General features: G+C 39.0%; 2 protein-coding genes across 16 annotated transcripts in view; one reads left to right on the top strand and one right to left on the bottom strand.

Moving 5' to 3' along the window:
- Window positions 1-20,514, bottom strand: part of LOC1275761 (CUGBP Elav-like family member 4) — a 320,099-nt gene that overhangs the window by 293,814 nt on the left and 5,771 nt on the right. The gene's annotated exons all lie outside the window — the stretch shown is intronic.
- LOC1275759 (uncharacterized) lies at window positions 3,654-5,782 on the top strand. Of its 2 annotated transcripts, none has more exons than XM_315045.5 (5): window positions 3,654-3,813; window positions 4,173-4,349; window positions 4,446-4,727; window positions 4,793-5,049; window positions 5,209-5,782. In XM_315045.5, exons 1-5 carry the CDS (start codon window positions 3,756-3,758, stop codon window positions 5,632-5,634), a joined length of 1,200 nt encoding a protein of 399 aa, XP_315045.5. In that variant the 5' UTR covers window positions 3,654-3,755; the 3' UTR covers window positions 5,635-5,782. The 2 variants fall into 2 exon arrangements, with proteins under 2 accessions (XP_315045.5, XP_061500725.1); XM_061644741.1 differs by having other exon boundaries at window positions 3,687-4,107.

Genomic DNA, 20,514 nt, shown 5'->3' with positions numbered 1-20,514 from the left:
CTTTATGTCAACAAAGTACCAAAATTCCGAAAACGATATCCCATCCCCCTACGATGCTCGGGGTTGGTGGTCTCGTTCCAATCTTTCCCTTCGTTGTCATTCACGAAAGGAGCAGAGGGAGGGACGAAATAGCAGCGAACTTTTTGTACCGTGTGCGGCAAGTGAAAATTCTAAAATAATTTTACGAGCCTATAAAACACGGCAGTATTTCAAAATATGGACCAATATTTGGAAGCCAGCCCGAGGGCACATGAAAGCAATGGCAAACCGCGGAAACGCAAGATGCCAGTCGCAAAGGAACACGAAGTATTAAAAAGTTATATGCCGCACATTTCGGTGGCCCCAGTTCTGCCGCCGCCTACTGCTAATATCAATTTCAAATATTACTTCATGCTTTCATACGTACATCGCGGTGCACCGGAGCGTACTTGTGCGGCGAGGGAATGTGAACGACCGAGCCGAAGCCCAGCCGCTGGTCAGTTCTGTCCGAACTGGTTTGCTCTTGCTACTTAGGGTTGGTTTTTCATTTTACCAACCAGACGAACGGGCTTGATACGACGACCACTACACCACGCTACCACGCCTGGGAAATTCGTCCATACCGAGCAGCTGGCACAACCGGTTCACTTACCAATACATAGCCATACGCGTTAATACGCCGTGGTGGAAAATGTGAAATCAATCTTGCTGTTTGATTGTGTGGGTATCGCCGAGAAACTACCAGCTCGCAAGAAGGTCGATCAACTGCTTCATACTATAACCCATGGGTTGAGAGATAGAATGATACTGAACCGTTTGCGGAAACGGCGGAATTCGTTTCCTCCCATCCGAGCACTATTGCTGTATAGTACGCTGTGTAAACAGAGTAAGAGTGTAAAAGATTCGACCGCTGAATCGAACCATTTTGCAATAACCTCACCGAGAGCTGATGTACTATGGTTCCGCAATTCAATTCAATACCAATAAACCGAAGCAGTAGAATGCTATACTAGCTATATTTATCGTAAAATGAAAAGAAAAAACATGGCGAATTTAGAATGGTGTATTTTTAATGATCAGCAAGATCGTTCATAAACGTATATAATATATACAGCGACTATGAAAAAAAATGTAAAAATAGTGTGTAAGTTTTTCTTTAAACTTTTAAGATCAATCCGGCATTGAGAACCAAATTTTATAGGAACTTGTATGTCCTTACCAACACCAAAATATCACATAAAAATAGAACTGGCAAGTAGGTGCAAGTATGGCTCGTGATACAGTCGACAACTCGTACAACATGCCCATCATGGGTTCAAGCCTCGAATTAACCTTGCTCATATACGTACGACTGACTATGCAGCTATGGAAATCAATAAGTCATTGAAAGCCAAGCCCATTTGTGGTGCAGGCAGGTCTCGCGCGACAACGATTATTGTGCCAAAGAAAAAGAAGGCAAGTAGGTTTGCATCAATTTTGAATAAAAAGTGTGATTTGAAATTTTTGAAGGAGTTGAGAACAGTTTCTCTGGAAAAAAGCTTTAATTTTTAGTAAGCTATATGGCATAGCTAAAAACTAATGGTTATCTATAACTACTTCTGTTCAGCAAACGGTTGTACTGCTTTTAGTTTTTTTAGATAATCAATTAGATAAATTAAATGATATACATTAGTTTAAATTAATAAGTTCAAACCATCGATTTTAAGCTGAAGCCAGATAAGCAATGGCAGCGAGTAAATTAGTTGTAATCCAAATAAAAAAATTGCTAAACAATTATTTTACTAATTTTTTTACTTTTTGCCATTCCGATGTTTTTTTTTATAAAAAAATAAACATATCGTTTCAATGGCGACATAACCCAAAACCAAAATATCAACAAATTGATTGAGTTTATGGATTTTTTCAATGTATTACATTGTGGATCAAATACATTCAAATACTCTATATTAACATTATCTTCTTGTAAATAAAAATGCATATTTGTATTTCCGTCTGTTTGTATGTAGTTGTGCATCATGCAATAACTACAAAGTTGATACGAATCAAATTTGGCACATAGGCAGTTTATAGTTCAGGGTATTATTTTTGGAGCCACTTTTACTCCAACATCTTTATTTTCCATTTCCGTTAATTAATAGTTTCCTCAAGAAATTATGTTATTAATTATTTTAAAACCTCGGTTCTAAATGAAACAATCGACCTTTATTAATTTGAAAAGAAGATGCCTTATGGTGCCACAACACAAAATTCTTCCAGATTTTAGGCCTATAGTACCTTTAGTAAGAGCCTCAAAATGTTATCAAATGTTATATCTCATGAATCAATATTATCCTTTGATTACAACCGATTCAATTTTAAAATGTTCGCCACAAATTTCGTAGATATTTAAATCATTCATTACATTTTTACGACATAAGCAAATATGTGGGACAACTACAATCAAACATTTGCGTTGAAGAATTAAATTGTAAAAGTAAATAAATTTTTCATTGTACATGACAGATTCTAGAGACTTGAATAGACCGAGTTCCTGATATTCAAGACTGTCTATCCTGTTATAAGTTTAACTCCATCAAGTAACTGATAGCCAAGCCTATGAGCAGCTCATGCAGCTCTAGACACATACGGTTGTTATTATAGATTTGAAAACTAACCAAAATTTTGGGATATTTTAACAAATTTGGAATTGTTATTGTATTATTCAGATTTTTTATCTAACAAGAAAAGTTTACTAACGTTTTGGAAACCTTATTAGCTCATTCAACGTTCAGTTTAATTTTTTATTATTCATCTGGGGCGGCTTTGCCATATTGTTTTTGTTTTATAATGAAAAAAGCTGTTGTGTAAATAACAATTGGCTATGTGGTCCACAAAAAACGTAAAGTTAATGGTGGTAGGAAAGGGAGAGGGGGGGGCTAGGCTGTCGTCAAACGTTACTATTTGTTTGCAAATCAAATGGTATTTATTAGACGATGGTTTAATGAATATAGTTTCCGACTATGTCGATACCAGAAGCGCTGCAATTAGCTATGAAGTTTCACGATATATCACCACAATTACGTTAATTTTTGTTTTTAAAGCAACAATGTTTTTTTTAGTATGAAGAATGCTCACGAATTTTCACATACAAAGAAGGACAAATTGCAAGTAAGTTGTTGATATTTTTTCAGCAGTTATTTTTGTTACATGCTTTTTACCGAATCGCTTTTAAAATAAACCTTTTACAAAAGACCACGTCCCTGGCAACCTATTCCGAGTGCAGCAACTGCACTCGTTCTACCTTTTTTCCCCGTTAATGGCGCACTCTTTGTACGTTAAGTAGTGCCCAGTATCGTTTGAAGATCGTTTATGCAGTAGCAACATCTGCGTTAAACAGCCCAACATGTAGCAGTAAAGGTGCGAGCACAACAAAAAACATTCCCGAGCAATTAAAGTGATGATTATTTGCTGAGACACTTGCGCTCCGACCAGTAGATGGCTTTGTTGACGCTAAAATGTGACACAAGCACCACCAGTCGGCTGCTACATAGATGGTAAACGGGTGTGATTTCATCGTGCAACTTCTAGCGGCTGACAGCATTTCAGTGGTGTTGTGTTTTATATATGCAAGCAAACACAGACACACACACTCAGGCGCATAGACCAAGCCAACAAAGCAATGCTTGGCTGCGTATCTGCCTACTTGCCTGGACTGCTAGCAATCGGCGTGTAAACAGTCACTTGTTGGGACTTGCCCAGAACGCTAGAACACCCCGCACAGCGCGGTCACGAGTGAGATGTTCTTACCCATCGTTGTGATAACGTTATCTGCGCTTTTGCACGGTGCTACCGCCAGTGAGTAAGAAAATAGGGAACACACGTAATGCTGCTACGACTGTGTTCGCGCAACTGTAAGGTGACTGTTCGTTAGCAGCACGCATTCAGTACCACGGCCTAAGGTTTAGTCTAATTTATTTTAATCTAGCCACAAGCTGGATTATTCAGTAGGGTAAAATTATTAATCAATTCAAACACCGGGAGTACTAGTCCCTGGGTAGGGCTTTGTTAACAAGCGTGCTTACATGCGCCCGGAGAACATACAGTTGTCAACATCAGGAATTGACATTCGCCGACTAATTGGGCATTCCCGTAACGATTTGCGCGTTGTGTGCAGTGTGCTGTACGATGATAGTGATTTGGTTGGCAATTTGCAGGATGTCGCGTGTACTTGAACGGGAATCTCACCCAACCCCACCCGCCGTTGTTTATAAAGCAGTCCGGCAACAACCAGCAGTATGACCTTTTGCAGCCTACGGGACCGTTTTTCGAATGGCGTCAGGCGGATTCAATTATATTTGCATGTTCGCCAGCTAAAAACGTTCTCAACAACAGTAAGTTTTCTAATAGTTCCATTTTTACTAGTAAAAACATGTCATCAAAGTTAATAATAATATTTTTATTCCTTTTCAATGGATTTATCGTAACAGCTCGCAACGGAAAAGCAACTTTTTCATGCTTCGAAGGACAAGACTTAACTCTAAACGACAATTTAAATCGAATCGCTTTCAATGAAATCAGTTGTAGCTCAGCCGTTTCGGGAGCAATAAAACCTTCGAATGTGTCCTGTGGCAATAAAGCAGGTCGGCTATACAACATAGGCTTCGAAGTGGAAGGCACAGAATTCATCAACTACTTTCAAGTGTGCTACGATTTAACGAAATCGTCCGCTCTCTACAGTCAGCATCAAATTCTGGGGAAAGTTATAAGCCGTGAGTGTTAATAGGAGCATTGCAACAGGGAGCTCATTTCATTGTGATTCATTTTCTTAACTCAGAAGCACAAATCAACAACAACCGACCATCGTTCAAACTTGGTGGATTAAAATCGACCGTGCGCTTAGCTTCCGTTTACACTCAAAGACATCAGCTAGAGCACTTTTCCACAATTCTTGGCTCGGCGGAGCATGCCAGCAAGTTTATTGATTCAACCTCGTATCTGGCCAAGGGTCATCTGACGCCAGATGGTGACGCAGTGCTTGATAGTTGGGCTGGAGCAACTTACTTCTTTATAAATGCTGTTCCGGAATGGCAGGTAAGTGGATGTCTTGTTGAACTCAGCGAATAAACGAAACTGTCGTCGCTCGCTTGACCTTGGCTTTATCCGACATGTTTGACAACATGTTCTACTGCCTCCATTACATTTGCTAAGAGTGCTACTGTTTTTTTGTCTTCTTATTTGTGTTTGGTACAGGTTGTAAACGGTGGCAACTGGTTGCGTGTAGAGAATGCAGCTCGTAAAGTGGCTATACAGTTGAATGATACCGTAGACGTATACAGCGGTGTGTACGACGTCCTCCAGCTGCCGAACAAGAAAGGTAATCTGGTTTCGTTGAGTTTGGGCGATGACGGTGTTGTACCAGTTCCAAAATGGCTATGGAAGGTAGTAGTTCATCGGCCCAGCAATAAGGGTATTGTCCTCATCACACTAAACAATCCATTTGCCACCAGCGCAGAAACTTTATGCGAAGACATATGCTCACGATATGGCTGGAATCAGAAAGAATTTCAGGATTTACGGAAAGGGTTCACGTACTGTTGCAGTGTATCCGAAGCTCAGAAATCAATCACTCTGATTTCCAAGTCAATAAAATGTAACAGTGTTCTGGCCTTGAGATAGCGATAGTGGCTATGAATATCAATATCAATGACACTATTTCAGGAAAGCTTCTCTTTTGATAATGTAACGAACATGTCAAACAATTATATTTAATGTTTAAAATAAAGATGTAATAAAATAGTCTTTAAATCTACAAACAAACAACAAAGTTTTTTTTATTTATTTTTGTGCACCATTAAAAACAAATCGAAAGCTATAATAAGGTCAGTTTCAGTGCATTATTTTATAACTTCGACGATTAGTTCATAATTTACAAAGCTTGAGATATTATTTACACACATTTTGATTAAAGCTTTTAACATATGCTAACAATGTGTATGTTATTTTTGAAACTTTTTAATATCAAAGTACTACTAACCATAAAGTAGACAACCTATTTGAAGTTTTGCTGAAGCTACCATAATTTAAGAATGAAACAGATGATGTGTGTAATATGAAGTATGATTAATATGAAATCAATATAATTCATTATATAAGTCATAATTCATTAGCATAGCTTCATCTTGTACGCTTCTGCATCATTTTGCTACACATACACTGATCGGTCCATTACACATACTACAATCTACATCACATTGTGCTTGTCTTTCCCTAAACTACATCACATCAAAGACACAATACGCTAACGGATGTTAAGGATCGGCCCACAAACCTCTCTAGAGATCAAATCAAACAGAGCCCACAGCAAGGATCGTAAAACGGGTACCTACTCATAATATAACTTCAATACTGAAATTTGAAAATCAGACAACAGACACAAAATTTACATTCAAATTAGCTGCGGTCCCAACTGAGTTGGGATAAAGTTTACGCAAGCAAAAATAAAATATGCGTCAAGGTTTGTATTTTTATTTCCATCCAATTTTTTCTCTCTTCTGGTTGCGTTGGGTTTCACTTTTTTTATTCTTTTTAGTTTTTGTGGTTGCCTCACAGCCATAGGCTTTGCATTTTGCTGTCCTGCCCAGCTGTTTTTAGCTTTTATCGTACTGACGTAGACGGTTTCTATCTTCAGTTACTGCAGCAGGCAGTTTCATTCGATTTGATAAGGAACTGTAGAGTTTTGGCAAGCTTTTTTGACAGAACCCATGAGCTGGTTAGTAAGTTGTAAGGCGCTAAGCAGCAAAACGAAATGGAGCCCTTTGCACTTGGTTTCGTTTATAAATTTTATGATAATATTCTACCAGTAGTTGCTACAGGCGTTTAAAGAACCGCAAAAGACAACGCCCTTGTTGAGCTGTTTGTGTTATATCATTTGAATTCATGTAGGGAAATAATCCATCTTTCTGACACATATATCAAATAAAAACGGGTTAATTATTGGAGGATTTTGGTTAAAGATATTGATATGGTTATCAATTATAAATTGATAACAATCGAATTTTATAGAACCAAATAAACTAAAACTCATTTCTCTCTTCCTATTAGTTCTCACTTGCAAGCTTAGACACGACGATGAAAACTGATAGGTAATCTCTTTGTTACGTTTTTATCATATACCAAGTTGTATCTTAAAACCTACATAAGCTAGAAAAAAGCTATAACTTCGAATTTGTTTAATTTATTATTCATTGGGCCGAAGGATGAAACTCTATAGTACATGTAACCTTGACAAACCTTTATAATTCAAATTACGGACAGCTTCAACCTCCCTTCATTCACTAGGGTTTTAATTAATTTCTTCATATCCAGTCCCTGTTCATGCTCCTTTTTAATTTTACATGACTATCATGATGCACTAAAATCGAATAAAATGTGTCTGACATCTAGCCACAAATGCTCTTACGCCACGGTAAATAAATATTTTCTCTCGGTCGGTCAAATCACCACCTTAGCAGTTTTGCTTCAAACCAACTATAATGTAATTTCATCGATAATTTCTATAAATCTGGGTCAGATAGTTTTAAATACATCAAAATTGATTCTAAAAAAAGTGATCAATGTGATAACAACAGTGCTCTAACATATTGTGCTCAGAAATTCATTAAAAAACTTATTTAAGTAGTAGTAAATTGTTATTAGTTTCATAAAAATATGATTCCGTCATTTGAACAATATGGTACGAATATGATTCAAAATTGTAGTTATTAAACTTTTTATTTATTAGAATCCTCAAAATACAACATGCAATTTGCCTAGAATTTAAATTAATAAACACAATAGTATCATAATTACAAAATAACCAATATGTTATAGCACTTTAGTGGATTAAAGGTTGACGTTTGATATCAACGCATAATGTACCACCAACCCAGATTATATAATCTTATTTCACGGACACGTTATACATACTGCCTTTTAGATGAACAATTCACTCAAACGAAAACATCATAACTATCTTCCACCAGCAGCTTCAAGCTGGCCATAAGGAAAACTTGCACCGGAATCCTGACTCATGACGAAGACAGCATTTCCGGCGTTCAACAGAGGAATGGTTTTTCGATTCAGCATGATAGGAAACTAGCTGTCCGCTTTCAGCCTGCCGCGAATAGCGATCGGATTTCTGTGCTTGGGACTAAACAACCGCCTCCATCAGCACTACCGAGCGCTTTGGAAAGAATCGCTACGCAAGATGCGGGGGATCGGGGAGAACTCGGCGGATGAAATAAATCACGATAAGAAAAGAAAGAGCCAAAGAATGAATAGAGTGCGCTGGGAAAAGCGAAAAAAACAACAACAACAACACAGGAATAAACGATGAACAGAGTGCAGGAGAAAATTTATATTCCTACATTTATATTATCTCGCCCCAGTTGGGGAGCATAATGACTCCACCGGGCGATGACGATGACAATGACAGTGACGATGATGAAAACGAATGCCAGTCAAGCCAGCATGCCGAGTCTGTCAGTCGGAAACTGAGTCGACCGATGAGGAAGACTAGCAGCAAAAAAAAGGACATCAGACAAGGACAACGAACCCTCGTCGTCCGGCTGGAGTTTCTTCGCAAGGGAAATTGTGACTTTCGTCACACAATACTTACTTGCATTATGTAAAGTGAATAATGTTGATCTAACATCAGGCCATGATCAATGCAAAGCCCGCTCGTTTGCGTGGTTACTAAGAAACATAGATGTCGTTAGTAGTCCTCTACCATCGTCAATGCCGCCATTCATTGCGATAACAATCCAAGGAAGATTGAAAATTATGTTTGCTGTGAAAGTTGATATGTTTATGAAACGATGTTTGAGTATCAGTTTGAGAATACATGATATACTATTGCAATTATCTTGAGCTCTTCATTTAAATGATCGATACATATCTGAATTATCAAAACTAATATCATTGCAGCGTACTTGAACTTAGACTACAAATAAATAAATCTTGCCTATTGATTGGAAACCTTTCCTCACAAAGATTTACGACCGTAAGTGATAGCTTTGCTATTCAAACGTGGAAATCAATTTTTGCACACGTATCCCCTACTGATTTGAAACCAAATCGTAAACCCGTTATCATCGCATTATGCTTAATTGCTTTTTACGGAGCATTTGTTTTTTTTTCTTCGATTCAAACCATACATGAATTCAAATCGCTTCTCAAATTGGCTTCGCTCTCCTTCGTACGCGTAATTGTTTCTGGCCTTCGCATGGCGATGGATTCGTTTTATCGAGAGCCCAAGAGTAAATCTGGCCAAAGCGTGCCCTACCACAAATTTATAGCACGTAGTAGCGATAAATAACTCACTGTTTTCTCGCTCGTTCACTTATACTAACATGATCACTTGGTCCCCTTTTTAGAACCACTTTAAATCGTATCTAACTAACCCTCTTACCCTCGAAGCTCAGAAGCATCATATCTCACGTCCTTAGCTTATGTCTGTTTGGTGGAACGAATTATTTGAGACGAAGAGCACGTTATCGATTTTTAACAATTTATTTGTGCCTTTGACATAGATATCCACAATGAGAATAATACATTCAACCTCACGATGTCCATAACTGAAACTGTCATGTACCCAAGCATCTTTACAAGAGTATTTTTAAGAAAAATGCTTGAGATATGCATGGCATAGAATCAATTTTAAGCAAATGATTCACCTAAACTGATTCTGCGTTTGTAGCTTGAAAATATTATTTAAAATGCAAGTTCAGCTTTGTTTGCTGATGAGAAACGCTAGTTTTATATTTCATATAATATCATTTCTAATATATGGTTGAAGCGAAATTTATTTTATAGCAGTTCACTGTGTTATCGTTTAAACCATTCTCATTAACAAAATAATAAATTTAATTCGTATACTCAACATTCATTTTATAGTAAACTATTCTTGCGGATGTACGTATTATAACTCTTCTCTCGGTAAATGCTGATCAATAACATTGCAAAATCCCTTTTGCTTCAAATTTAATACAAGCTTAAAGCAACACTTTGGCATAGAACTACCCTCTTTCCCCAGGGTTGATAAGGCTTCTGTATGATACGTGTAGTATCGCCGATAAAAACTGCCACCCAGTATGATGTGTGTTCTACAAAGCAAAGCCTTACATCTCGGTCAATGTGGCCCATACTGGGGTTCCTTTGTTGTCAGCTTGTCTTTGTCAGCTTCCCTTAGCTCTTTGCTATAACATATTGCAGGTACCGTGTAACAAATAGCCCGATCCAGCGGCGAATGTGCGGGCGTGGGAAATGTGATACGCTTATCGCCATGTATTTCCTGCTAGGATCTGATAATTTTTCTACAATCTAAAAACCAGGACGTAAAATATGCATAGCGACGAAGCTCTCAGCCCTTCACCAAGTCTCCCGCATCGATCTGCTACCTGGATTTTTGTTTTTTTGCCCACAGTTTGTTCTTTTTCCGTCCGGTGGGCTGCTCCGTCGCCTGTTTTTCGCCTCCTCTTTCAACCCACCAAACTACCACTTACTTGGACATGGCGCGTTCATTTGCACGGCTCGCTTTCTCGTTGTGCTACCACGGTTGGTTTATGGTTGCACACCTCGTCAAGGGGATCAATTTCCAAAAACGTTGTGCACGGGCACGAAATGGTACGGCACGAAAACCATCGACAAACGGGACGAGCGCGCATCAACCTTTCACCGCCATTTGAAACCACCAGTTCCGCCGCCAGTTGATTATGTTCGTTTTGCTCCTTCGTCAGCCATTCGCTTTAGTTTTATTTTTGCTTCTGTTAGTTTCCCCGATCACAACGGGACTCAAAAGCCACGGGGTACGTTATTTATCTCAAAAGTTGTGAGTATATGTGTTTGTATGTGCGTGTTTGTGTGTTAGGGTTTTTTCGTTACCTTTAGTGCTGCCAGGTCCTCCTGAAGCACACAGCAAGGTGCCATTTGGCCCAGTTAACCGTGCTTACATTGCTGTCTTGTCGGTTGATAAAAGATCAGCCGAATAAGGACCACTTTTGCGATTGAAATCGCTTCGGTTAACGTCCAACAGGGAGGTTCGGACCGTGATGGAGCACCGCGGTGACGGGTTTGGCATGAATGTATTCAACGGGCCGTCGGGGCTGCTTCCGATCCGGCATAGGCTACGATAGATGACGTAAGATCTTGGTAGAAATTAAATTTTCATGCCTCACTTACACGGCGGGAATGACTTTTCAGTGCGAACCGACAACAACCGCCATCATCATTTTGCCACTGGCTCAACGATCCGGTTGCGTCCGGTCTCAAGGGGCATGGTTTTGAGTTCTTGTAGAGGTTCTCTCTCTCGCAAAGCTCTAGTTTCTAAGGGATTGAAACACCTCACCTGCATTGTAGCTACACAGCAGGACTTCACCGAAACCGTAATCATGCTTTTTCCTACACCAGCGCAACCAGCGACGACGACGACGACGACGATGATGATGATGATGATGATGATGATGATGATGATGATGATGTGTGAATGTGGTGCGCTTCGAAACTAAACCTAGCCGAGTAGCAGGGAGAGGACAAATTCATTTTCTTCATCCAATGTCGTTCGACTTGCTTGAATCACACGCTGCCGTTCTTTACTGCAAGTCGCAGCTCATCAACCGGCTAAAGGCTCAACCCGGGTGTCCTGGTAACGACAACAGCTACGAATGAACCGGTTACACCCCGAGGACAGCCACGGCTCGGTACACTCTCCCAAAAGCACGCCCTGGTACCCCGTGGGTTTGCTCTCGTTGCTAGAATCCTTCCAGCCAATGTACAGTCCTGCTGGTATGCCTTTCCTGTGGCAAGGTGTGATGAAGAATTTGTTAAATATAAGCTGACTGCGCTATTGATATCGATCACTTGCAGTGGATGGAGGCCAAGCTATGAGTTAATTAATCCTGCCTAAAACTCATCATGAAAATTCCACATAACATAACTGTCAGCGGGTGAAATTTTCTGGATTGGGACATTGACGTGTTTTTACCACATTCTTCTTATTATGCCACTCTAGTTAAAAAACATTACTAGAGGAGTGCTGTCAATTTTATCTGAAATATTATCTACATTTGATGAGTGTAGTTTTACAATAAATGGTTCTTAAACCTTTCACCTTTTCAACCCACATAAAGTTTGTTCATTTTGTACATGAAAGAGGAAAATGTTCGTCCATGCTAAACCAAACTATTCTTTAATATTGAGCATAACCTTTAGACTTTATTCCCTCTCTGAAACAGAAATCCTATTTAAATATGAGAATGAGGCTCCATTACAAAGCCACCCTAACGCTATTTTGAAGATGCTGATGCCAATGATTGACTAGATGATATGTCTTAATCATCTTCATCTTTTCCTTCCGAACTACTCTACAACGTGGAACGTACGTCTTACACACGTGGCTGTTAGATGTTACATAATAAAGAAGCTTCATTCCTTCGAAGAGCCCAACCAATGGTAAACAAAGATTTACTTATGAATATCAATATTTGTTTGCTAGTCCATCCTCGGTACGGGAGGGATGGCGTCCAGGAAAGGATGTTCATCAAAGTTGAGCTGATATTAATTATAAATTGGACAGCCCTATGACAGCAGCCGTAGGCTTGGTAGCAAGTTCCGTTTAAGTATTCATGGCTTGATTAATGCTTGTGTTGGTCAGGTTGTTCGTCCTATTTTAAGCGCTTAATATATGGTCGTAAAGTCGTCGTTTATTGGTCATAAAAAAATTTGATTGATTAAATGGTTTCTACGGCAATGCTACAACCAGACAAGGATTTAATTCCTCATAGTAAACTAATACACTGGATTGACGCACCGAATCTAATGAGATAATAATTTGAAATCCGTTTACCATTTTAAACACAACATCTAGCTGGATTAAACTGTTCAAATGTTAAGACCAGTTATTTCAAACCAATATTTTAATGAATATGCAATGCACCTTAACTCAAACTCTATGACCGGTTATTTCAAACCAATATGTTAATAAATATGCAATGCACCCTAACATACACAATCAATTATGCTTTCAAAAAAGTCAAAAGTCACTATCGCATGATACACTTTACTTTACATTGCACCGGTTCCTCTATCGAAAAATCCATCCAAAATACTCAGCTAACCAGTAAGTATCGATTGAGGTACTCCATTAACAAAACCATCAATAAGCCACACCCAGCGATTGGTATCGAACAGCTTCATTTTCGATTTCGACAAACCGACCACTTATAGCGACCGTGGGCCGTCGTAACGTGCTGCTGGCGAAACTTATATCCCACCGAAAGCGCTTACCTAGCGAAAACCTCTCAATTAGCACCTTTTCTTTGCCAGCCAGCCATTGCCGGTCGATAACAAATTTAAGGCCTCTAATCAGTTTGAGCGAACAAATCGATCGGAAATCTCGATAACGAGTTAACCTACTTCGCGCAATCATCCATCCGTTCCATGGTGGCTCAACCGTTCCCAAGTGCAAAGAGAAGGCCGGAAGGGGACGCACGACACTGCATCGGTTCGTGATTGGTGAGCAATCCCATCTCATTGGTACCCGCTCGGGAGTGAAAGGATTGCCGGCGACATTTATCGAGAATACTCAATCAAGATAGGCGAAATGAATCGCTAATGAAACGCTAATGCACTTTGACGACCGATCCGTCCGTCGGTCGGTCTGGAGGTTGTCCCTTGCCAGGAGTTTACCCAGGGCGGAAGCTGGCAAACGGCATGCTTGTATAAATTGTGTAATTTATTGTTATTACAAACCGTTGCCGGGAGGTCATTTCAATGGGAGTGCTCTAAAACAAACCAATTAGTCCCACACTTACAAACAGCAGTGCCAGTACTGGGTGGCAAAAGATCCAAAAGAAGGCAGAGTGAATGTGCGGGTGGAAAATTGATTTTATTTCCTTCTACGGTTCGAATCAGCTTACAAAGTGGCAAACACAGTAGCATCGACCGATACTCTTTTCCACCGCTTGGATGACTCATTGGTTTCTTACCTTATATCGATTTTCCTTTCTGAATTTTGAATTGTTATTCAGCTAGGCTTTCAATGAGGCTAACATTACTAGCATTTTTTTTTCTAAGAATTGCATAGTTAGAAGTTTTATTTGGTTTTCAGAGAAACAGATGTATTTTTACTGCGTTTTATAAAAATCCGATATGATGTAGGTATCATTACTAACAATTTAACTTTCAAACAAAAATAATAATATCAATAAAAATAACGAAAATAAAATAAAAAATCCTAGATACACATATTATAAGGATAAAGGTTGAGTTAAACTGTTTGGAAATTCAATTTACAATGTTTCATATTCGTTCTTTTCGTTTCGTGCCTTCGTCGGTTTGCGCTTCATATACATCAAGCCAATCACGTTGTTGCACACCTCAAGTATAACAATAAATATATTGAGTACAATGCATATTTATTTATACTTATATGATTATGTTATGTGTCTAAAGTGCGGATGTGAAACGATGTGATACATGTTTATTGAATAGGTGTTTAATGAAAAATAATAAAATAAAAACTGATAAAAAAAGAAAATAAAAAACTGCAGTAGAAGCTGTTGGAAGGCATTTTACTTGTTGACTACGAATACTTTTTTAACATCGTGCGATTTTTCAAATCGTTAGGGGACCATTGCATGATTGAAATGGAGGTTTGAAAGCCGATAAAGTAATCGTTCAAACGCTCAGCAAGAACGTTCAAAATAACTGTAGGATTTTTCATCCAGCGCTGCAACACTGTGATATAATAGTTTGGGAACTTAAAGAATAATACATTCTTCGTAGAATGTAATTCCTTTAATAAGTATTTTCATTCAAATACTGTAAAATTAACATCAATCTAAACATATTTTTTCAATATTGGTTTTATGTGACGCAATAAAGTTATATGCTGCTATAGATAAACATCTTCAATGAAAATAAACGGCTAATGTCCACGTTCATACAGAACACGTATTGGACTTCCAAGTAATGTGTCCAAGTAAGTAGACCAAGTGTTCAAGTAAGATATAGGATACAAATCCTTTCTCCCGGACCTCTTGAAATCCCTGCAATTTGGTAGGAATGACTCGAATATATTTTTAATGAGATTATAGTGTTCGTGCTACAGTCAATTGAGTTGTTCCTGTTTTTTTGGGGAGCTTACTTACGAAGCGGAATGCAACGATCATGGTTTTTCAACACGTTCCAAGGAAATTTAATTTAAGATATTTTTATCAAAGATTCATTTTCCTTAAAACGAATCAGACATAAAAATTGCTGAGTTATAGAAAACGGATTTTGTTTATCAGCCTTGCAAAAATACCCTTAATGTACCATTACCAAAATCAAATTCAGAGCACCCTTTTAATCTGCACCCATCGATTCCCAACAATCAAAAACATTAAAGAAATGTTCGGTAAGTATATTCTGTAAAATATGACTTTTCTTTGCTGATCGATATCATTGGATAATCAGTCATTTATGTGTAATCAGTCATTTATCTGTCACAAACAATAATGCCCTAGATGTTGTAGCTTACAGTATTTTTTTATTTTTACTCATGACGAGTTTATTATTACCATTTACACAACTAATAACATGTGCTTAAAATAAATATAAAATATTTTTTAAAGAATATTGGCGTATTTCAACCTAGTGATCTATTAATTGAGACTAACTTTGTAAATGCCTGGGGTAGTGGACAGTGAATCAAATGTCATCACAATATACCAAAAAAGTACCAATAAAATTTAAGCCAAAGACATATCTTGAACCTGTATCATTGATTTCTGGAAACACTTTCACAATTGATTCGTGCTTTGTTATATTGTAATTATTTTTTAAAAGGTTATTGATTTGGTACCGTAGCTTTTGATGTTTTGCATTGACAACTAAATGCAAATTGGGGAAATAAATAACAAACACTATTCTTGTACCTTGAAGCAGATACAATGTAAGTAATTTAATAAATGACTGTCACATGTTGTAAATTAAAAATGTGTTCAGGTTATTATAGGACTCAACATGAACACGGTACGGGGTTTCGCTAAGCCACCAAAACGATACGATTACAAAGATTCCCTGAGCAATTGTATAAAATTGTACGGTTTTAATAGATTCACGACACTCTCGATCATTGGATACAACACGAGACAAAACCAAATAAAATTGCAAACGAAGACGAGCACACCTTAAGGATGAGTCTGGTAAGCCCTTGCAGTCATGATTTCAAACCAAAATACTAGGTCTCAGGGCCTTTAACAACCGATGGCCCACCTACAGTCGTCTGCGATGCATGCAAGAGTGTTGCTTCGTTGAGGCTTTCGTTGAGCTTTACGTGTCAACCGGTCCACAAGCGACCGTAACCACCAGCCCTGTACGACCCAATGTACAGTGGTACACCAACATTCGTCTTAATGATGGTGTCAATGTTTTGTTAAATTTATTCAGACAACGAGATTCGAAACACTAGCTGTTCTAAGCCGCCCGCTCCCAATGTTGCTAGTGAGGGCTTTAACCTTCCCGGTACGCCTTAGCTACCGTACCATCCAGGCGCAGGGGCGTTTATTTATTGACGTTTCATTTTCTTACGCAAATACTCGAGAAAAGCTTTTGCCCATGTCAGGCTCGGGCTGTGGCTGCTTTCAGTGTTGTACCTCAAGCCAATTTTACGCTCCACTCTGCTTGGCTGACGTTGTCGTACTTATGGAAATACATGATGTACAAACACTGCACAGGGGCTGGATGCCTCGAACCAATCAAGCAGTTTCATTTGGAACATTCGAGTGTTTCTTTGCTTTATTGTCTTTCCGAATTGAGCATTTTCCAAGATCCAGGAACGCACCCAACATCACACACCGAGTTGGGGAAATGCAAAGAAGTGTACAAAAATAAATATTTTTCTTACGAATGATTTCAGGAGGCACCCCGCAACGAATGGTTAGCAAATAGACACGCTTCATGAAAGGTTCAAATTTTTAGGAAATAATGCTATGCAGCAAATCAAAATATATTTTTTTGTACCAAACTTTATTTCATTTTACTTCACGTTGAAAATTCCATTTTATTTGATATACACGACAAAGGTTTTTGCTACATTTTCTTGGATGATAAATTATGTGCCTGCAAGAGTTTCCGTTTCCTAAGATGCGTTCAAGACAACTATATTGCTGCTCACATGACCTTCAAGGGTATTCTGCAACCTTCTCGTAAAATATACGCTCGAAAACTCGTCTAAGGTAAACTGGGTGTGGTGATACAATCGATATTCACTCATGCCGCTCAAACAGCATGCCGACCCGTGGTACGGTTCCCGACAAGTGGAAACAACATTCTCACATATGTACACGATATTGATTGGAGCCAAATTTATGATGTAACATAATCATTTTTCTTCGCTTCCTATTCCTATCACATCAAGCGCTTCGCTTCGAGCCGTATTTCGGCATTGAAAGCAAATCTGTTCAAATTTCTTTCGATTGAAAACGGTCCCGAGCACAACCGAGGCAGTACAGTATTGAAAGAAAGTGGAATTCACCAAAGCAATCCAACCGGCTGGGTTCGTTCGTACGTTCTGGGATCGTTTTATTTTCACTTAAATTTTACTTCGCTCCAATGAAAGCATCGACCCTATTTGGATGCTCGGTTATTTATTCTCCGCTGCTCGGCAAGTAATTTTTACATCTCCTCAAGATTGAAACTCCTCAACAAGCAAACGAGGTTGCTTGAAGTGCCTAACCGTCGTATGAGCAGCGGGGTTCTTTTTATCAGCAACTGGACCAGCTTTAAAAAGTTTTGAAAAGGGTTGTTGAGAGTCTGTCGTATGTAAAAAGGAAATATTGATTTTTGTATAGTTCTTTCATCCCTTGTATTTTTTTTTTTTTGCTGAAGAGAAATTTCTTTGGAATCACAAACTTCCAACGTTGCGGATTAAAACACCATCTGTTTTGTGTTTTTCATCATTATTTTATCGTTTAGAAACCATTTCAAATTAGAGTAAAATTATTTAACATAAAATATCTAACGAGTATACGTTACTTTGCCGGCAATGCAAAAGAGCATTTGATTTTTTAGTCCTGCTGAACATTTATATACATCTGTTACATGTTAATCAAAGCTACTTGATAATAATTTACATAAGCATAACGAACAAAAAAGTGCAAAATAATAGAATATTTTTCTAAATAATATTCAAATTAAACATGTGACAATAATTGTAGAAATGCAATTGATCAAATATAATTCAGCTGTATAAGAAATTTTAGATCATGGGTTCTAAAAACGTTGGTTAAATATATGTTTTTAAGTTTTAATGATGTTAAACTAAGACAATGTTTAAAAATTTCTACATTAGTATGCTGGAAACTTCAACCATTACTGACCGTAGATCTTGCAGCGTGTGAGTGGTTCTGCATCCCATATCAAGCAAAGAGGCAGATATTCCATTCCGCTTCTTCAACAGGAACGAGGTACGTTAACAATGAATGAAGTCGCACGTGATTTTTGTTATTCCTACTAACGTGACTTTATAAGTTTATCACAACACACAAGTGACGGAACGCGAGCGCTCCGTTTGCCGAACGCTGCCAACACTAGCTAGCCTTTTGCCCAAAGATCCCAAGGCTTTCCACAAGCAGGTGTGGAACCCTGTGGGACCGACTCCTTGCACCATCGACCAGTTGAGCCCGGCAACCCATTCACCGTGCAACTGTTGCAACTGGCGGCCTGATCATAACATCGCTTGTTCATTGGCATGCAAACTATTGTCAGCTCGAACACCACGTACGTTCGGTTATGTATGAACACAGCACCACAGGGGCACCGGTAGGGCTGTGTCAGCTTTGCCCTATCTGCCAAGGCTCGCCGAAGCACTGGCACCCTTGCACCAAGTGCATCCTCGATGGTGGTGGCCGATACGGAACGTCTCGACAAACGCCTGGTACGGCTGTTTGTTTGTTTGCCTTCTGTGTCTTGTGGATTGCGGCGGCCAAAACGAAACGCTGGAGATTTATACTTTCGGGATCGTGTGATAATACTTAAGCCCATTTCTGAATTGTAGCAAGACGGACCTGCTTAAAGCGGGTTATTGGGATATTAAGGCGGTGGGGTAGTTTTGTACACGCCTGGATTGGTTTTAAATTGGGATAACAGTGTTTTTCCCTTGTTGAACAAACGATACATAAGGATTACGATCATTCTACATTTCCAGGGTAGAATTCAATCTATTCAAATGATCAATAAGAATAATTTTGTTTGAATCCGCTACACGGATGAATCAATACTCATAAAATTAGTGTGATTAATAAAAATAATTTATAAGAACATAAGAAGAGATTTATTATTGCGATATACTTGCCAATACTATCAATTAATTCTTTTATTCTTCTCTGTGGTATGTCTTGCAACAAATGTTTCGTGAATTCTTTAATGTGCTGAACATCTCAATACTGAACAAATTAGTGCATTTCCCGTTGAAGCTACTTTTTTCTCAAGCTACACCCTGTACGGTAGCAATCTTAAAGCTGAAACTGACCTCATTTTCCATTTCCTCCTTTGATATCAGACTGAGAGAACGTCGAAAAAGAAGCATGAAACGTACACTAACGATGCTGCTAGCAAATGGCTGCCTGTCGTTTCTGGTTTTCCAACTGTCCAGGAGTGCAATACCGAGGACATCCCACGGACAGATCGGTGGAAACTATCGAAAACTACGCCACTACCAAGATGAAGAAAAACTTCATCAGCTGCTCTGGTTTGTTTGTTTTTTTTTGTATTTTTTTATCTTCCTTCCTCCAATTTTCCTGCCCACTCCTAGAACATCAAGTCGCTACCGCTGAGGCTTGGTTTCTAGTCGCTCTAGTCTAGTTTATCTGCCGAATGCTACCAGCAACGGCTTGGGAAGGTGACAGATACCTGCTAGAACGAATAAAACACGATCATCCAAGATGTGCAGCAAGGCAGTGCACAGCGGCACAAGACAAGGTGTTGCGGCGGAGAGCACAGAATTCTCAAGCCTCATGGCCGTTCCCGAGGCCCTAAATTGAGGCAAAGGCTGCTAGGAAACGAACCGAAAGCCTATGGCAAATCATGCATTACCGAGTTATAGACTAAGACGGAGGACTCAAGCTGCGTGGTATAGCCCGTAACACGTCATGAGGAGACGAAAAAAGGAACGAGAAAAATGAGCTCGCAAATGAAAGGCACAAAAAAGAAGCCCGAGAATACGTAAAATGAGAGCATATACTAATGACCGCATATATACGTACAAATCCTTCCTGGCGAAGCATGCCGCCGAGGGAATCTGCCCTGCGAGGGGAGTGTTTTGATGACTGTATGTGTATGGTTGGTCGTTAGCTTAGCGAGGTTAGTCCCGGCACACCGTACGGTACGTCCTGGAAAAAGGCACACATTAGAGTGTAGAGATGGATTTTCTCTCATTTTCTCACTCTCGTGTCGTCGGTTCAAAGTCGCGGGCGCGACTGAACGCCTACGTAGGTATATGGGCATGTATATGTGTTTCTGTGTGTTTGGGTCCTCCGG

Source organism: Anopheles gambiae, chromosome 2 (assembly GCF_943734735.2).
Source record: "Anopheles gambiae chromosome 2, idAnoGambNW_F1_1, whole genome shotgun sequence".
In the NCBI taxonomy this organism is placed as follows: Eukaryota; Metazoa; Arthropoda; class Insecta; order Diptera; family Culicidae; genus Anopheles; species Anopheles gambiae.
Note: the sequence above shows the minus strand (reverse complement) of the source record. Positions and strands in the feature narration are given on the sequence as shown.

Bases quoted from the DNA above. Each gene is read 5' to 3' on its own strand.
- LOC1275759 (XM_061644741.1), top strand. From the start codon at position 4,041: ATGCGCCCGGAGAACATACAGTTGTCAACATCAGGAATTGACATTCGC. The intron at 4,108-4,172 runs GTAACGATTTGC...GGCAATTTGCAG, and splicing joins CCGACTAATTGGGCATTCCC to GATGTCGCGTGTACTTGAAC. The intron at 5,050-5,208 runs GTAAGTGGATGT...TGTTTGGTACAG, and splicing joins ATGCTGTTCCGGAATGGCAG to GTTGTAAACGGTGGCAACTG.